This window comes from Dermacentor variabilis, chromosome 1, assembly GCF_050947875.1.
Source record: "Dermacentor variabilis isolate Ectoservices chromosome 1, ASM5094787v1, whole genome shotgun sequence".
In the NCBI taxonomy this organism is placed as follows: Eukaryota; Metazoa; Arthropoda; class Arachnida; order Ixodida; family Ixodidae; genus Dermacentor; species Dermacentor variabilis.
This window is the reverse complement of record NC_134568.1, coordinates 159527713-159547770: the sequence shown is the minus strand read 5'-3', so window position 1 is coordinate 159547770 and position 20058 is coordinate 159527713. Positions and strand designations below refer to the sequence as shown.

General features: G+C 41.0%; 1 protein-coding gene across 2 annotated transcripts in view; it reads left to right on the top strand.

Moving 5' to 3' along the window:
* PIG-U (phosphatidylinositol glycan anchor biosynthesis class U) overlaps positions 1 to 20058 on the top strand; it is a 57702-nt gene that overhangs the window by 24654 nt on the left and 12990 nt on the right. For both annotated transcript variants that reach the window (XM_075698474.1, XM_075698481.1), the window contains 3 exons: positions 13185 to 13282; positions 15377 to 15519; positions 17821 to 17964. In XM_075698474.1, the coding sequence (XP_075554589.1) occupies positions 13185 to 13282; positions 15377 to 15519; positions 17821 to 17964 (385 nt within the window). The remainder of the gene's footprint in view (positions 1 to 13184; positions 13283 to 15376; positions 15520 to 17820; positions 17965 to 20058) is intronic.

Genomic DNA, 20058 nt, shown 5'->3' with positions numbered 1-20058 from the left:
CAGTGGTTGCAGAAAAAAACTAATTCCCCTTTTACATGTATTTAGATAGGAGCACCTGAGCTAAAGCTTCCTCTTAAGGAGGAGGCCGAGCTGCAACTTGAGCCCACCCCCCCGAATGAAATTTCTGGCTACGCCACTGCCGATGATGTCTTTCAGTTCTTTGGCAATCAAAAAGTAACTTTTCCCAAATTCCATGCAGTGCACACCAAGACAAAAAAGATGGTGAGGATGATTTCACCTTTTTTTGTCGCAAAATTTCTCGCAGTTGCTCTAGGGCCAGGGTATAAAGCCATGAAGATGGCCAGTGATGACCTTGTGTTGGAACTACATGATAAACTGAATGAAAAGCTATCCAACCTAGCTTCACTTACGGATGTCCTGGTGATCCTAACTCAACACCGCACAATGAACACTGTTCAAGGTGTCTTTTCAGACGATGACTTTATTCAACTGACTGAGGCAGGGCTTCTAGAAAGATGGAGAGACGAGAGCGTGATTAATGGCCAACAAATAAAGATGAGAGAAAGGAAATTCCAACCAATTATCTCATAACAACATTCAGATCCAGTGTTCTGCCCGAAACCATTGAGGCAGGATACGTAAAGATACCCATCAGGCCGTACATCCTGAACTCTCAAAAGTGCTTCAAAATATCAATGATATGACCACAGTTCACAAAGCTGCCGAGGCCGCCAAACCTGTGTGAGGTTTGGAGACCATCACACCTTGGACAGCTGCGATGGCACATTACTTTGTGCTAACTGCAACAGCGACCATGCAGCTTACTCCCAATCTTGTCCTGCATGGAAAAGCACCCTGGTGTTCCTTCCCGAGTCTTCACACCGAGCAGCATGTCTTGGGCCCTTTCCTCATCTTTTCCAGCATTTCCGAAACATTTGCACGCAGAGAAAGAAAGTTCTTAGCTGCAGAGCATATGAAAAAATGTGCACGTGCATAGAAAGCGGCAGGAGTAGACGAAGAGAATAGCAACCGAAGCGATAACAGCGAGAGTGCCACCCATTGGTGCAACAAATGAAGCGACTAACTAGAGATATAAGATGCCGAAAAGAAGAATAGCCAAAAGCACATTTTATTTCTACAGACAATTGCATCACTTCACTTTATTGTTACGTAAGCTGAAAATATTGTTACGCGAAGGACGAGTCAGTAAGACTAGCAACTATTTACAGGTTATATTTACAACAGCGGTTGCAACGCTGACCGGTTAGATTCACAGCGCGAACACAGTTCGTTCTTCCTCCTCTTTTCTCGAGTGATGGCGCCCACGCGCCTTGTTCAAACAAATATCACGCGCGTCTAGCAATATAGAGCCACATATACAAAAATGAATGAGTTTTCCTTTGGCTACCAATGTCATGGCAATGCTTTATTGCCAGTACCAAAACTAGCTCTACTGTCCAACCACTGTTTATATACCGTATTTACTCGCATAATGATCGCACTTTCTTGTGAAAAAAATTGACGCAAATTCAGGGGTGCGATCATTATGCGGGTTAAACTTCCAACGAAAAGAAAAATTTTTTTTTTCATCCCGCATTTGCTGTGGGATGACAAGCAGGCGGCTGCCGCTGTCAGTGCGGTACACCAAAACAAAAATGGCGGCCGGTGGAGCAAGCTGAATGCGCCGAACGCGATTATTTTTCTTCTCGTGAGTACATTACGCGCATTGAAACAGTTTCTTCCATATCAGTAATGAAGAATATTGTTAATATCGGCAAGTTTGCGACAATAACGTAGCCATGTGTACTTTGAGGGGACAGAAGTGGAGATGGGCGCCCTTAGCTTCCAGTGACATAGAAACACATGGCGGGCATGCTGCGGAAACTGCGGCATTTGTCTTCAGTGCTATCCTAATACGGCACGTTTCTGCTAAAGCCCCTACATCCACGCACCACCGCCGCTTTCTTAAGTAGCGACAACCTTTGTTGTGCGCCGCCTTTTGCCCTGACACCAAATCCGGTTCCGGTATTTTCGGTTCCGGCATTTCTGGTTTTAAAATTTCCGGTTCCGGCGTTTCCGCTTCCTGGAGTTGCGCTGCAGGAATTTCCGCGTTGACTGCCGTTGGACGATGGTGAGACGCCCGCACATGCTCAGCAGAGCTGTGGCAGTCACCATAAAAAGAATGCAAAGGGGACAAGCTGTGTATTCCGCTGAAGTAGTAGTTCGCGGTCGCTGTTTTCCAAATGCACGAAAAACGGCAGTGGTCTCCAAGCGCCTAGCCACTACATTCCACTGTACGTTGTCGCTCGTGCCACAACCTGTCGCAGGTTGACGCGAAGCTGCGAACACGAGCAGATCGCTGGTTACAGTAGGCAGTGGTTCTTGGGTGGAATCGCATTCACAATTTCAACCGCAGATCGTGCAATTAAAGCCTCTCCAGCGACGCGAAAGTAAACAACGCTAAAATACAAAGCGTCACTTCCACTCGGAACAGAAAGCCGCAGCTACGTAAGTTCCGCTTGCCGCTGGAAGCTAAGGGGGTGAGTGGGAGAGGAGCGTGGAGGAGGAGGGCAGGTTGGCGGTACTTAACCTGGTCAGCGGAAACGTGTATGGAGGGGCTTTAGTTTCCGCTAAGGGTGGGCGAATATCTTAGCTGTGTTACAAGTGTCGGTGTATGAATAGTGCACACTTCTAATGTATCAGTGTAAACATGGCCACTACCGTTGCCGCTCGCGATTTGTTGCATGCCCACGAGTGCAGACGAGAAGAATCGAAAGGTGCCCTTTGTGTTGTTGTTGTTCACCAAAACCATTATGAAGCCTACAAATAATAAAGCTGAGGCAAGTTTAGTTGTAGCTTTTTTTTTTTTTTTTTTTCATGGAAGGGCAGAAAGTGATGAAAGGAATGAAATGGGGCATCTGCTTAAGAATGTTGGGTATGTGCAGACCGCTTGGTATGTCTTCAAGAGTCGTTTGTGTAGTATTTGACAGATTGTAAGCACGATCATGATTAGCTAGACTTGGCACATGACATATCACTGCGACAAGTTCAGGGTGCGATCATTACATGGGAAAGAAAAAAGAAATCGAATTTTGACAACAAAATTCAGGGGTGCGATCATTATGACAGTGCGATCATTATGCGAGTAAATACGGTACTGTAACCCCGCAATCTGTGAGCAACAGGTTCAACTTGGTCTGAACAAAGTGTCAAGATGGGCGCAGGAAGATGGGTTTAAGCGAAATCCCTTGAAAAGCTCCTGCGTCTGTTTTTTAAGATGTAGAGGTGTGGTCACAGACCCCATATTGGGCTTCATGGTCCCCTGCACAGAACCCCGTATTAAGCTGCACTTTCCTGTAAACAGACAACACAAATTTTTAGGCATCATTTTAGACACGAAGTTAACCTTTATTCCACACCTGAAGTACCTTAAAAACAAATGCCTAAAAACAATGCGCTTTCCTAAAATCCTGTCACACACAATGTGGGGTAGTGACAGGAAGTGCCTCGTGAACCTTTACAAAATCCTCGTACAAACATGCTTAGGTTACAGGGCCATAGTGTATCAATTGGCTATTCCTAGTGCGTTGAAGATACTGGATCCTGTCCATCACCTATACTCTATGTGACAATTACACTATTAATCGGGGATATCCTATATAACATAAGAACCACAAGACAAGGACACAACTTAAAATTTTGATGGGTGCCTAGTCGCATCAAAATCAGTAGGAATGAAAAAGCAGATGAATGTGCAGCAAAAGCGAAAAAGAGGTGAGACGTGCAGACAGGGCATAAAAGTAGAGAAGTGGGCAACACAAACGCCGGCGTTCATGTTGTCCACTTCTCTACTCTTGTGTCCTGTCTACACGCCTCACCTCTTTTTTGCATAATGAATCCTTACAAACTAGCTCAGCTTTCTGTAATGCAGCAAAAGCTCGACATCATCAAAGCAAAAATTCCTTACAAAGATTGTATGAAATCAGTGCACCATAAACTGAGAAATGAATGGCAGAATACATGGAAAAATGAAGTAACCAATAAACTACACCTAGTAAAACCTGTCGTAAAAGAATGGAAGTCATGTTCACACCAAGAACACTTCATTGAAGTCATCTTATGTCGCCTTCGCATTGGACACATGCACCTTACACACAACTTCCTTCTGACGAAACAAGACAAGCCTGGCTGTGAAAAATGCAGAAATGAACTTACCATAAACCACATCTTATTATCATGCGTGCAACTTGAAACACTGAAGAAACAATGCTTTACTTGGTTTTATAACGAACATATTCCTTTGCACCCAGCATTGATTTTAGGCGAAAATGCACTTGTCAATATCACACATGTTATTAGCTTTTTAAGAGAAGCAGGTGGTATTGAAAAACTATAAATGATCCTACCCACAGCTTCATATTATGATACACCTCACTCACCTTCTCATATTTGAGAAGAAAACTGAAGTCTTTAGTTTGTTGGGATCCTCGGAGACCTTGCCCAGACAAGGATCGTCACTGAGGTGACCCAACTTTTTAAAAGAAATTTTACCTTGTATTTGGCGAATCATAGCCTGAGTTGCTTATGCGCCATTAAACCCAACATAACACAACACACAAGTGCAGCGCTGCAGCTGACTCCAGCTTCACTCCAGCCCACAAGATGGGGGCTGCAGTTGCTGAAGCACTGCCAAAGGTAGAAGGTACACACGTGCACTATCTTTGCACAGCAGAGTATAGTTCAGGACTTAACTGTCTGATTACTGGCAGGATTATATAGTTTTATTTTTGCTTGCAGATGATACGTTACAGCGATATATAAAATGTTAGACCCTTTGGGCATGCACGTTGTATACCACAAATTACTGTGCCAGTTACCAATGGTAACATTAAGAGCCACCCTAACCGTGTTTACGCAGCAACATGGCAGCACCCCATGCAGCCCAGACCACCCGCATCGATCCCTATTCGCACTTGTTACGGGCTCTCCGCCCTGACAGCACAGATACGTATATGGTAAAATCCATTGTCGCTTGGTTTCATCTCACGCTGCGTACAAAACATTAGGTATGTTTTTTCGTTATTATTGAGATCAGCTGTTTGTGTTTTGATGCTGCTAGGACTACAGAGGCATCACCGAGCAATCAAAGTGGTTTGATTTCTGTTTAGCAGATGGCACAACAGCATTAGCACTGGTTATGCATTGACTATGTGGAATGCTACGAAGGCCTGATTGCTCCCTGTATCATTAAATTACTACTGTGCTCTAGTATGGTACATGATGACAGTGGCGAGCAAATGCGAAATAGATGCCAAGCAGACAGTGCAGCTGGTGTGAACATTTACTAGGGCATTCACTCTTATGAAAACTGGCTAAGGAGGCCACATTGAACTGCTCAGAAAGCTTATCAATGAAGCAAGGCCCCACTGTAGCTTTCATGGAAATGCAGCCTATAGTAGCAACACAAAAACATTTCTTGCATCACTCCACCAACAGTGGAGGATGTATCGAAAGGTTGGCAAACGGACAATGTGACGTGGATGAACACATCTTGAGGTGCATTCAGCCTTCCTGAAATTGGCTAAGGAGCCCTGCAGCTTCCCCACTGTTGCATGGAACTACTGAGATGTAGTGTAAGTATCCACCTGGCGACCGATGCCTTCAGCACACGTCCTGTAGAGAGAGTCTACATAGAAGCTAATGAGTGTTCGCTCAATCTTTGTAGGTCATACTCCAGTTTTATGTATTTTCTAAAAGTGAACGCTAACTGCAAACATCCCTCTTACATAACGATAAATAATGTGGCATCTGCAATGCTGTTTAGTAATTGACCAGCAGCTAGAGAACCATTCTCTCTGCACATAAGAAAACTTTGGGGTGAAATGAGTGTTCCAATCCTTCAGCATAGCCTGATAGCCCCAGCAAAGGCATTGCCGTTGTGGCAGTGGTAGCTCATAGAATGTGATACATTGTTAGAGGGACAACACTAGCACTTCAGTCGAAGTACTTGTGCACAGAATTTTACACTGATGCTTCTAAGTTGCATGCTGGCTTGTCTTGTGTAGCAATCGGTCAATCCTTTTTGGTATCCGATGTCCTGCACTCAAAAACAAGTATCTTTACACCTGAGGCCTATGCACTATTGTCGGCAAGGAAATTAAAACTTCACAAAACAGTTATATTTACAGACCCTCTGAGCGTTTTAAAGGCTTTAATGTCACTGCGTAAACACGGGAACCCTGTACTTAGCAAGCTTTATTCTGTTCTTTGTGCAACGTATATAACATGGTTATTTTAAAGTTTAATGGCATGTTTAAAAATTGTCTGTGGCAGGTAGCATATTTCTTGTTCTTGAGCTGGATTATTCAAATAGGTGGACATTACTGCATGAAAAATCAAAATGCACATTGAACCTATCAACAAAAATTACGAATTAACTTATTAATTAATTACTTTGCAACACATATTGCAATTTACTAATTGTAGCCGGTGAGTTTGCAAGGCATATCCACAGAATGAATTTCCAGAATGACACCATGGTGGAGATATGCCCCACCAAACTTGCCGTAAAAATGCACCGTTGTACTTTTATAACAAAACTCTTTCATGCATTGAAGCACAACGTAACTGGAACACCCATGTATTTTGTCCCACACTTTGTGAAATACCCCGAAACTGGTTGTCATCCTGGAAATTCATTTCATATGGATACGTCTTTCAAGCTCACTGCCTACAATTCGTAAATTGCAGTATGTGCCGTAAGTAAATAATGAAGAGGTTAATTTGTGATTTTTGTTTAATTAGTTGAATATGTGTTTCGATTTCTCGGGCTAGTAATGCCCACCTGTTTGAATAATCCAGCTCAAGGACAAAAATTATGCTGTCGTAGGCGATTTTTGAACATTCAATAAACTTAAAAATAATGACCCCACATGTTATTATGTGCTGGGAGCCTGAGCATAGGGGCATTGAGGGTAATAGGCTGGCTGACCAAATTGCCACGTCAGTTGCATCGCAAGCTCTCAATCCTACTGCTGCTGTCCCTGCCACAAATCTCGTTTTTCCTACGAAAGAAATGGAGAAGCCACTGGCAATGCTTGTTGGATGCTGAAATGAATTATAACCTTTACGTAATTAAGCCAAAGTTAGGTTTCTGATCCTCCACAACGAAAACACAATGAACTGATATCCTATTCTGTTGACCGGGATAGGACACATGTATGGCACCCACAGTTTTTTTCTGGCCGGTAATGAACCTCCAACTTGTGGTTGATGTGGTGAGAGGCTGGCCATCCTCCACGTCCTTCTGGAGTGTTGGGAAGCAGAAGCTGAGAGAACGTTTTCATGTAGCGTACCAGCAGCACATCCCTCTCCATAAGGCAATGGTTCTTGGTGCAGAACCGTTTTTTGACACCAAAGCAGTCTTAGGTTTCTTGAACGATGTGTTACATGTTGTTAGCCCAAGAAATTCATAGCGCGTCGTCTCGTCAGAGGATACCGCTATGATAATAGTGTTTTGTGTAGCTCGCCTCCAGTCCCTTGCGTTTCAAGGACTCTGTTAAGACAGTAGTGCTTCTTGCAAATTTTTTCCACTGAGATATTTTAGTGTGTCATATCATTATGATCATAGTACACCTCATTAGTCATTGTCATATTCTTATTACATATATATTTTACGCACTTAAAGCGACTGTTTTTAAACCCCTTTAAGCCATGTCACATCTATCTCTCGTAATTAATCGCTCCATTGCCAACACGTCCACAGTGGCTGTGTGCTCTGACCATACTTGGTCCCTCGCCACAAAACACCACATATCATCAACACGCATGTACACGGAGAGAGGTACACGCACACGGCTTTAGTGTCTAGAATAAAAGGGACATAGTATGATGACATACAGGTGGAGTTTGTCGAGTGAATAGAGTATGTTGAGTATGAATTATGGTAGCCGACCACCACAAAAATGCCACATATGAAAAGTAACAGTCATTCAGTAACATTTGAAGTCGTTTTGTGAAAGCATGGTAAACCATTGCTTATGTAATGAAGAAAAGGCAAAAGAAGAAAAGCAATAACTGAAGAGGTAAGCCACTATTTTCAAGAACATTGTGGCATTTTCAAGTGTGGCCTAATCTACAAGCTCTAGCATCACTTGACAAGCACTTGTGTATTGTGACGTGCTGTACACAGGAGATGTATGCACCATTGCACTTGTATACATAGTTCACTGTACTCTATCATTATTTCCACACTATCTCTCTCCCCATCTGCATTTCCCCTATGTGGAGTAGCAGGTCAGAGACTAAACATTTTCGGCTAACTTCTTTGTCTTTCTTGCATCAAAATTCTCTCTCATAGACAATATGAAAAGAAAAAGGCACACCTCAAGTACAATCATGCCAATAAGGAGCAGGGAAAATAGTCAAATTACAAGGGCAATTTTCAAGGGAATTGTCTTTCTACAATATTGTTGGGAATTGGATTACCCTCTAGCTAATAGCACATGGAAAGGATTAAAGGGACAATAAAGAGATAAGTAAGTTGTGCTGTATTAGTAAATTAGCCTTGTACAATTCAATAAAAGCCATTCTTACCATCAGAGGAAACTTGCCAAGCCAAAAACAATGCAAGAACTAAAGATGGGTGATGCCATGAATTAAGTCGACCTCTTCCCATGAAACTAACAGAAATAGTTTCGAGTGAATGCTTTATCATTCTAAGCATATTTTATGTTTTTCTTAAGTGCCCTTTTAATACCTGTGTGAGTCGCAACAAAATTTATATTCTATAAGGTGGGTTTTTGTTTTGGTTGACTGTTTCTTTAAAAAATATCATTTTTTTTCCATAAATATTCAGTTCATTTTCTATGAAATGAAAGATGGAGGTGTAGGTATCATACTCTGCTACAATTTTTAGCTACACTATTCTTTGAGAGTTCAAGAGAGGATCAACAGTTGTAATCATTATGCATGAATTTTACTGCATTCCTCTGTGCACTTTCAGACTTTGCAGTATTAAAATTATAGGGTTTTACGTGCCAAAACCACTTTGATTATGAGGCACGCCATAGTGGGGGACTACGGAAATTTCAACCACCTGAGGTTCTTTAACGTGCACCTAAATCTAAGTACACGGGTGTTTTCGCATTTCGCCTCCATCGAAATGCGACCGCCGTGGCCGGGATTCGATCCTGAGACGCCATGCTCAGCAGCCTTACACCATAGCCACTGAGCAACCACGGTGGGTAGGCTTTGCAGTATTATGTGTGGTATAAGGAAACCAACACATAATAGCACATTCGTAAACAGACTAAATAAGTGTTGTTGGTCTACCAGCTTGGCTTCAATAAATGCAGATTTAAGGCCACATGTGAGTGATCAAAGTGAAGTTCTTTGGCATACAATTTTAAATACACTAATGAGCCCTTTTTAATTTGGATATTAGAATGACCTCAAGTGTTCATACTGTTCTACTCTACTACGCATTGCATGTTTGATCTTATAATTGAAAATAAATGGTCTTTTCTTTTGAGTTAACCCTATGGGTGGTGCGAGTCAGATAAACGCCATCTGCCAATCCTCGTACCACTTGTCTATAAGCTCATAGTGAGTTGACCTTTTTTATATAATGCATGCAGTTATCTCTAAACATTCACGCAGGTGCATTATTATGTGCTATGTCGTTTATTAAAAGAAAGCAAAGAATGGGGTGTTAAGACTGCACCTGGTGGCGCACCAGGTACAACTTCAGCATAAAGATTGGCCTTAACAGTGAATAACTTGAAGGTGCGTTAATGTGGTCTTTTAATGCGTTTTTAATTTTTTTTACTTTGCCAGTTCCTAAAAAGCCCTGTAGTTTATAAGGTAACTTGTGATGGGAGACATGGTCACATGCTTCGGAGAGGTCAAGGTATATTTCATCAACTTATCTACGGTCTGTAAGTGCAAAGTTGTGAATTATTTCTAGTAATTGCACTATAGACAATCTTATTCTGAATCTGTGCCGATTAAAATTAAATATTTGGTTTTGTTAATCAAAAGTTGTGGAGATAGCAGTAGTGAGATTGGATGATAGTATGAGAACTGCATTAGTGACTGCCCACTCACTTTTCTCCTTTCTAGTGATTTCTTATATACCAGTGACAAGTGTTTGAAGCCTATTCCATGCATCTTTCAAGGAAGGCGCTTGGGATTCTGTCACTGCCACTAAATTTTTAACATCCGTGTTCAGTAACTTTTTCAAAATTACCGTCTATGGAAATACTTATGTCCTCTAATTCACATTATTTACAATAGTTTTGCATTGCATGGAAGATATGATCATACAGTTATATTGTGTATAAACTGATTTGAAGTATTGATTAAACTTCTCTGCCTTCCATAATGCATCTGTTGCTGGATTACAGGAGATATTGCCTCACACCTTGTGAAGCAATCTTGCCAGAACTTGTGTGGGGCTGTTTTAATTTTGTTTGAGTGCTTATTTTTGTACTAGGTTGATCATAGTTTGCAACTTGTTTTTATACCTGAACTGGACTTGTCATGTTGGCTCAGTGGCTATAGCATTCTGCTGCTGAGTGGTCATGCACTAAGTTTCTTGCTGCAGTGGCCACATTCCAATGGAAACAGCATACAAAAATGCTCCTGTAGTTAAATTTCGGGGCAGGTTAGAACCCCAGGTAACAAGAGTTAATCCAAAACCCCCTCACTATGGTGTCAGTCATATCTGAATCTTATGTACGCACTCATAGTCATGGTTTTTGGTCAAAATGTTGGAACTAATGCTTGTTACACCTCATAGAGCACAGCATTACAGAATGTAGTTCATGCATTGAGCACCTGACACCTTGTGTTATCCTAATTTGTAGTTTTCTGAAAAAGTATTGCTTCTTGTGAGCATATACTGTTATACATATTATTTCTGTTGATTTTTCTGCTAATAATCTATAGACAAATATGTACACCGGCTGACCCTTCTGCAAGTGTACCAATTTTTATATGAACTGTTTGTCTAATAATGTTGGTCATTTTGATAGCATAGGCTGTGCCATTGTGAGTGTAGACATTGCACTGCTATTTACATGTACTTACAGTGGCAAGAGGGTACTTTTATCAAATGTTTTATTTGATGTTACTGTAGTACATTACATGAAATTGCCCTGTGACAATAGCACCTCTGCTGCATGCATCAGTTAGAATGTAAATAGTGGTAGTATGTAAAAACATACAGGGGGGGGGGGGGGGGGCTTCCTTCCATGATGTCATTGGAACTCTTTTGCTGACAATATTATTGGCATGCATGGCTTTATGCTAACATTGTGCTAGTGCTAAAGAAGATGCACTGTAGGCATAAGCAACATGACCTTTTTAACTCTTCAGATGGCCATATGTCTCACATTGCACATTGCTTATTGCACATGGTCCTACTGTTCTGAAAGCAGCGTCTTTCTCTAAACTTCTGTGCCTCAAGCCAGTGTCAAGCTGCATTCTGGACTGGCACTGGCAAAATGCTCTTTCTTTTGTAGTGTCTCAGAATGTAGACAGTGACAGTGAATTGTGCAGTGATACGGGTGATGTAAGTTTAGAAGCAGATGTGTTCAAGGATTCTGATTAGGTGTCTGACATAAAAATTCATTGGTACTAGCCTTTCTACAAACACAGAAATGGCCTAACAGCATGTGCTATCAGCAGGGTTCTGGGTTTTGAATTGATCCGATAAGATCCAAAAAATACTCACCAGCAAAAGAATTCACAATTCAAATTTATCCCCAAAACTCCGTATTTCTTGACCCTCAGTTGTGATCTTGTGACCCTGCTGTGACTGTATTTGCAAAAAAAAAAAGTGTAAGAAGCTGAAGACATTCATCGTGACAATGAACTTCTCAATTTACTTGCTTATCAAGCTCAGGTTCCTAAAGAAAAATTCAAATGAAATGCTGCCAATAAAGCAGAAGCTGTCTTTTTTTTTTTTCATGATGTGTACCATCTGTGTACCATTGTAGACAGGGAAAAGTGCTTTGAAGTCATTAACAGCTTCTGAGACTATACAGTGCTGTTGCAGAAAAGTAGATTTGTTCCGTGCAGCTCAACATTTTTCTCAACTTGCACTACATCAGTGAGCCATTCTGGTACTGCATTAAGATGGTGTACCCAAACATGAAGGTGGAACTGCCAGCAGTATTTGAGGCATATGAACAGTTGTTTTCTGCCATTTTGCCACAGGGGAATGACACTACCTTGTCGGCAAGGTAGTGTCAATATATCAGGTGTATGCTGTTGAAAAAAATTATTCAGCCATTAGTTTTTCTGAATGATGTGTGCCCGAGGCTAGCCCATCCTTTCATGTACTGTGCTGCATGTACTGGATTTTTCTATATCTAGCGCAAACATTGAAGGGTGTTCCCATTTATTTTATACATCGATTGGAAAGGGCACGTTACAATTATCAATTTCAGCATTGGTAAATACGAATCTGACATTACATTAAATACAGTAAGTATTACAGTAAATCATAATGGCAATAAACCCTTCTGTTATTTTAAATGTTTACTGCAAATAAAAATTCCTATGGCTACTACTTTTTGCAATTTACATTTTTGGTATATTGTATGACCTGAAACCAAAAGTTGAGTAACACTAAAAAGACAGAAAACTTCTCTGCTTTCATTGCACAGTAAAAGAAAACTTTGATAAACCCAGATTTTTACACAAAGTAAATTCCAAGGCTACCTTCAGATATTGCCCCAAAATAAACTAAAAAAAAAATGCAGAACCCTAGCTATCGGCAAGTCATGGACCACACCATCAGGTAACTGAGTAATACTTGTTGGGGGGCTAGTTGGTGCATGTTTCCAGAAGAGGGTTGTCCCGTCTCGCTTGCTATGTGTTGTCTTTTTCAGCGCTACAACCCTCTTCTGGGAACCACACCATCACTTTCTGAAAACATGTATGGAGCACTTTTTGTCATGCTGCATTAAAATAAATCGTGTACAAAATGTTCACCAAGCCAAGGGCATATTAATAAAGGGAAAGCATAGGGAAGTGCCAAAAATCAACTATAAGTTGCCTTACACACAGTACTTTCTGTAATGTATGTTGGCCTTCTAAACAACTTCTACACTACATTTCCTGCTTCATAGCATGGGAAATGTCATTGCCTTATGAAAAATTTTTTTTCCATTCTTGTGGAAGTCTTAAATCATTTGTTTTTGTGCTGATTTCAGGCTGGTGGCTTATTGCATCGGTTGTACTTGCTGTTGAAACATACAAGTCATTTTATCCTGTCATGCTTTTGCTCCCTGCCCTCCTTTACATGCATGAGGTGAGTAAATGAAAGGCATTTGGATTAGTTTATTATCAATAGCGTATTAGTCTTTTTTTTTTCCTTGTCAGAACATCTTTTGCTTAGATTTTCAGTAACTGTAATCTCATTGGACTTAAAGCATGTCAGATGAATAGCAGATTGGTTTAGTTATATGCAGTGATCATAGGTTAGTGAGGTCTAGGATTCACCTCAATTTGAAGAGGGAAAAAGTAAAATTGGTCAAGAAGAAACAAGCCAACCTAGACATAGTAAGGGTTGCTTTTACCCTTACCAAAAATAGACGCAGCATGAAGTCAATGAGAAGGAAACTTGGCATAGGACAAACCAAAATGTATGCACTTAAAGATAAGCAGGGTAATATCATCAGCAATCTGGAAGGTATAATAAAAGCAGTGGAAGAATTCTACACTGATCTGTGCAGTACGCAGATGAGCCACGATACCTCTATTCAAAGCAGTAATGAACAGGTTACAGAGACTCCTTCTGTATCTAGCGATGAACTTAGAAGAGCCTTGCAAAACATGAAGCAGGGAAAAGCAGCAGGAGAAGATGGAATGACAGTCGATTTAATCAAAGATGGAGGAGACATAATGCTTGAAAAACTGGTGGCTCTCTACACAAAGTGCGTCTATCGACTTCAAGGGTCCCGGAAAACTGGAAGAATGCCAACATTATACTAATCCACAAAGACAGACATTTAAAGAATTGAAAAATTATAGGCCCATTAGCTTACTTCTAATATTATATAAAATATTCACCAAGATAACCTCCAATAGAATATGAGCAACACTGGACCTTAGTCAACCAAGGGAACAGGCAGTTTCAGGAAGGAATACTCTACAATGGATCACATCCATGTCATCAATCGGGTAATCGAGAAATCCACAGAGTACATTCAGCCTCTCTACATGGCTTTCATAGATTATGAAAAGGCATTTGATTCAGTAGAGGTACCAGCAGTCATAGAGGCATTACATAATCAAGGAGTACAGGAGGCTTACGTAAATATCTTGGAAAATATCTACAGACATTCCACAGCTACCTTAATTCGCCACAAGAAAAGTAGAAAGATACCTATAAAGAAAGGGGTCAAACAAGGAGACACAATCTCTCCAATGCTATTCACTGCATGCTTGGAAGTAGTAGTCAAGCTATTAAACTGGGAAGGCTTAGGAGCGAGAATCAACGGTAAATATATCGGGAACTGGTTTGCAATGACATCGTCCTTTTCAGCAACACTGGGGACAAGCTACAACAAATGATTGAGGACCTTAACAGAGAGAGTGTAAGAGCGGGGTTGGGGAACATGAATATGCAGCAAACAAAGATAATGATCAATAGCCTGGGAAGGGAACAAGAGTTCAGGATTGCCAGTCAGCCTCTGCAGTGTGAAGAATTACGTTTACTTACATCAATTACTCACAGGTGACACTGATCATGAGAAGGAAATTTACAGAATAAAAATGGATTGGAGCGCTTACGGCAGACATTGTCAGATCCTCACTGGAAGCTTACCATTATAATTAAAATGGAAGGTGTACAATCAGTGCACTCTATCGGCGTCAACATATGGGGCAGAAACTTGGGAGACTGACAAAGAAGCTCGGTAACAAGTTAAGGACCGCGCAAACAGTGATGGAATGAAGAATGTTAGGCGTAACGTTAAGAGACGGGGAGAGAGAGGTGTCGATCAGAAAGCAAATGGGAATAGCCGACATTCTAATCGACATTAAGAGAAAGAAAGGGAGCTGGGCAGGTCATGTAATGCATAGGTCGGATAACCGGTAGACTATTGGGGTTACAGAATGGGTGCCAAGAGAAGGGAAGCACTGTTGAGGACAGCAGAAGACTAGGTGGGGTGATGCAATTAAGAAATTCACAGGCACTGGCTGGAATCGGTTGGTGCAGGACAGGGGTAATTGGAGATTGCAGGGAGAGGCCTTTGTCCTGCAGTGGACATAAAATAGGCTGATGATGATGATTATGATGATTAGTTATATGCCTTCCTTTCTTTATATTCTTTTTACTTAATGAGCAGAGAAATGAAAAGGTGTTGGTTTTCTTATTGTGGCTTTGTTGTATGGCCCTTAGGTGAAAAGAAATTCTAGTCATCGAAGAACCAGCCTTGTAATATCAGCTGTTGTAACTTTCTTGGTCACCCTGAGTGGCCTCCTGTTTGGATCATATCTGGTTACCAGTTCCTGGCAGTTCCTCTGGTCTACCTATGGATGCATGTAAGACTATTTGTAGATAACTTTCTTTGCTTGATCTCTGAATTTCCCTGATTGACAATCTCCATACTATTCCTTAGGGGGAACTATGAATGCCATAATTAAACCTGGCCCATATTCACAAAACTTCTTTTGTGACTGACCATTGCATAGTGATTACTTTGTTGTGCAAATGCTATCAAGAGCAGCATGCCCCAAACATCAGCCATTAAGAAAACATGTTTACGTAAAAGAAAAATGTTGCATATAGGCCCTAGTTTTTGATTTCTGCTAACCTAAGCTGATATAATAGATAAAACAACATGGAGTGGATGACACACACATTAATATGCAAGCACAAGGCTCCCCTAGGTTGGTTCTAATGCAGCAACGAGCAGCATTAGTTTCATACGTTTTGCAACATCAAATTTCGGTGTGCCTTGTACAGTGCTCTATCGTTGTGGTAGCCCAGTGGCTATGACGTTGCAATGCTGAGCTCGAAATTGCAGGGTCAATCCTTGCTGTGGCGGCCACATTTCTATGGGGGCAAAATGCAAAAAGGCCCGTGTACTTATTGATAAGTGATGCAGTGTGAAACAAAACGTAAAGAAAACGACGAAGAAAATAACTTAATTCACAAGGGGCCATTAACTTTGTCATTTACTCTGCAAGAGTACAATGTAGTAGCTAAGTTGTACATGTATGTTGTCATCTTTAACTATTCGCCAAACTTGTACTATTCAGCCATTATGTTCATAGTTTCAAAAGGCAATAGGTTTATATACCTTTACAAAGTAGGTTCAATGGGCAGGTCATATAATTTTTTATATCAGTACAGAAGAAACATTGTTTCTGTTTGTACTGATGCAGCTTTTGTCATGAAATTGTTCAGTGCAAGCAGTTACGCACCTCATGTGCCACATGTAGGAACCCTTCTACCACTGAAGGCTTCCTAGTGATGAATTCCAATGGTGGCAGACATACAGCATGCAGCACTGTTATTTCCTATTCATGCATGTGACAGAAAATGATTTCTGCAATGGCTGTGTCCAGATAGGAAAGGTACTGTGTCACAGTGGACATATATGCAATGTGACTTATTTGGGATGAGCCTGTTTGCATATGCACAAACTGCCTTCTATAGACAAGCGTGACAAAGTCCAGCTATGATATGCAGCTGACTGTAATACCTTGTTTAATATTTCTTGTAATTGCCCAACACTGACTTGTTTGCATTACTTAGTTACTGCAGTCAGCTCGCTAAACCCATGCAACCAAGATATGCACCTGAAATAGCCTACTTAGAATAAACGGCTTCTGTGCACTTGTTTTTGACATAAGCTAGTGTACAGAATTGCCAAGCTGGCAAAAAAGTGACACCTTTCAAGCCATTCATAATGTAAGCGTGCTAGTCTTCGCAAAAACATGGTGTCCAAAGCACATATTTTGTGAGTATGTTATTTTTCATGTCTGTCTACATTCCTTGTCTGATCGAACATTATGTAGCTGGAATTGGCCACTTGGTATTATGGAGAAGGAAAATAAAATGAATTATTACAGAATACAGCCCCAGGCTTTAAATAAACAGAGAATAATAATCAGCCCACAATACGTACTGCTTACTTGACAGTACAATTGAGTCTAATTTTCATTTCATGATAAGAACAAAAGTAACCTGTAACATTACCTAAAAATTTAATTAACTGGGGTCGAATTAGTGGTAGGCTCTGCAGAATCTCTTGTAGCCCAGGTGTTGCTTCCAGGCATCAAATCCCATCAATTATTATTAGCATAGTGAAACCTCACTACTCGAATTAGGGGGTAGAACTGGCTGTATGCAAGTGTGTCAGGCTGTAGGGTGCCATGGTGGAAAAAAAAAAAAGAATACTGCATAGCCCTTTGTAGGTCATCCACGAAGGGCCGTAGTGAATTCTTAGGTTAGTGGGTTGCAACATATTTCTACCAGAAATTCTTGTTTTGTGCTTGCATAAATTGTTCAGATATTACAGCTTTATATGGGCATTAATTGTAAATGCACAGAAGGCCCCTTTAAATTTTTTGTGCATGTTACAGTGGGATTTCCATTAAAAAAAAAAAGCAAGAAATAGTTGTATCTTGGAAAATGCAATCCGAATTATCTCATTTAAATGGGATATTTTCAGTGTTCTTTATCGTGAGTGGTCAGGCTCGAAATATTGTCTTCTTTTTAACATATCAATAGGGTTTCATGTAGTGCTGCAATTGTCTTTCATTGAAGTTCTAGTCAGCAGCATTACAGCTTTTAGCATGCTTTTGCTTGTTAAAACTTCAGGTACTTATTTGCAGATGTGCTGTGCCTGACCTGACACCTAACATTGGTGTGTTTTGGTACTTCTTCACTGAAGTTTTTGAACATTTTCGGGTATTCTTTCTCTGGATCTTCCAACTGAATGCCTTTGTCTATATGGTTCCACTGGGTATTCGTCTAAGGTAAGTCTCTATAGTATGCATATTTGCATGTTGCCTAGTGAGTGCTTCCTTTTACTACACTTGATTTCCCTTAGAAGACCAGTGACACCAAATGTTTATTTTTTTTTTGCGTTTATGACTAGCTGTGGACCTCGTAATGAAGAATAGAATCTAACATACCACAACTGTGCAAGTAGTTCTGAAGTTCGGCTTCTGAAGTACCCCGCACCTCCACCAGAATGTTACGCGAGGAAAGAGACAGACGAAAGAGGCTATTTACAGGCTATTTACACTGGAGCCAGACAGCCAGGTCAACCTTCGTTCGCGCCAAGGCACAGACCCACTTCATCGTCGGTCTCGCGGAGGCTCGTCTCTTGAGTATCTCTTGATGATATCGTAATAATATCGTAATTAATTGTGACTATTCCTGACCTGAATTTTTTTTAAACATGAGCACTGAATCCACTGCAGCCTATCAAGCTTAAATCCAGATCAATGCAATCATGGCTGGGGATCATGTGGTTCTATAAACCAGTAACAAATTATGGATGTGCTAGTTACAGAATTTCTCTGCAGGCCACCCACATGCTGCACCATGCTGGTACTGCTCTTTGCTAAAACGCTATATTCTCTTGTCTTTATGTATTCATGATATGTATCTAGTTTTAATTTCCTGCATGTCTTATTACCTTAATGATTGTTGCGCAGTCTGGATTTAACTCGACATAGATGATGAGCCATTTATAGCGAACACCATACAGCAAGCCAAGTGTTGGAAGTGAGCAGCTGGGTAGAGAATAATCAGAGGAGCACTTGCTCAAGCCTCTCCTTTGGCGATGCTAGCACTACTCACCAGCATCACAAAGGCTTGCTGAGCTTTTGAACAAGGCATGTTTATGTACGCCGCAAGGTGCTGCAGTTTTTTAATCCACATAGAATTAAAATACATTCTATGCAATGTTCACCTATAATACATGTGCACAGAGGAAATCAACACAAGTTTGTCAAGTTTGTGTCTTCTGTCAGTACTCCTTGAGAGACAACCCTGTTAAGCTGAATCCTTGGATAAGCTGTATGGTTTGGGTGCTCTTGTTTTAGTTTCCCATAGCTGCAGTGCACTTCTGTGAAGCTGAGCTTCTGATAAGGGGTTAGGTTTTGTAATTGTTCTTTTCCTCATCCATTCCTTTCTTTATTTGTCACTGGCTGACGCACACTGTTGCATGTTGTTTTTGCTGGTATTGACCATTCAGTGCAATTGTCATTGGCACTTGCACATTGTCAAGTGCTGTTTGCACTTGGCTCAGCCAATCAATACAGTGGAGGAAAAAGAGCAGAAAAGATAAAGCGCAGCCCCACATAGAAGGATTGCCAAGGTTTTTTAGTTCATCTTGGAGAGTGCTGCCTAATTTGCATTGAAGTTTGATGCCTAATGTTCTGCACTACGACAGAACACTGCAAAACAAATTCTCCAGCATTCTGGTAAGAGCATCCGCTGTGACTTTGGGAGGCAGACGAGAGCTGCCACCAGGTATGTATTGGTAAGATAAATACAAGTGTGCTGCTGGCCTGGTGCTCAGTCATAATGGGACCTTAACACTTGGAAAGGGTTTTTCTCTCAACTTTGAGGGCGTCCCCACGTGATAGGTGCCTTGAGACACCACATGAAAAATTGCTGCCACGGTAGTGGCACTGACGCCCTTTTCCAAGCTATCACACCTGTGGAAGGCATAGTGCCAAGCCAGGTGATGCTTGTGCCCATTGCGATAAACTGGTGGGTGTCTGGCGAAAGTGAGAATCAAACCCGTGATCTTCTGCAGTCAGTGAGCACTTCACCACGAGGCCACGACTGCGGTGTTGCATTTAAAGTAAGTCATTTTTGTTAAGCTTTAGTAATTTGTTAATAACATTTAATGACGTTTTACCAAATTAGTTTTGCCATTTTAATAACTCTTTTTTTTACCAAATTTAGTTAAACTGCACTGTAGTGTTCAGTTTTTTGTACTGGTCAGCAGTATTCATTCCATGCAAATACAATTTGTGCAGTTGCACACACCGAGCTTTTTTCATATGCATATCTGAACTATAATCATGGAACATGTATTTTTAAAATTTACA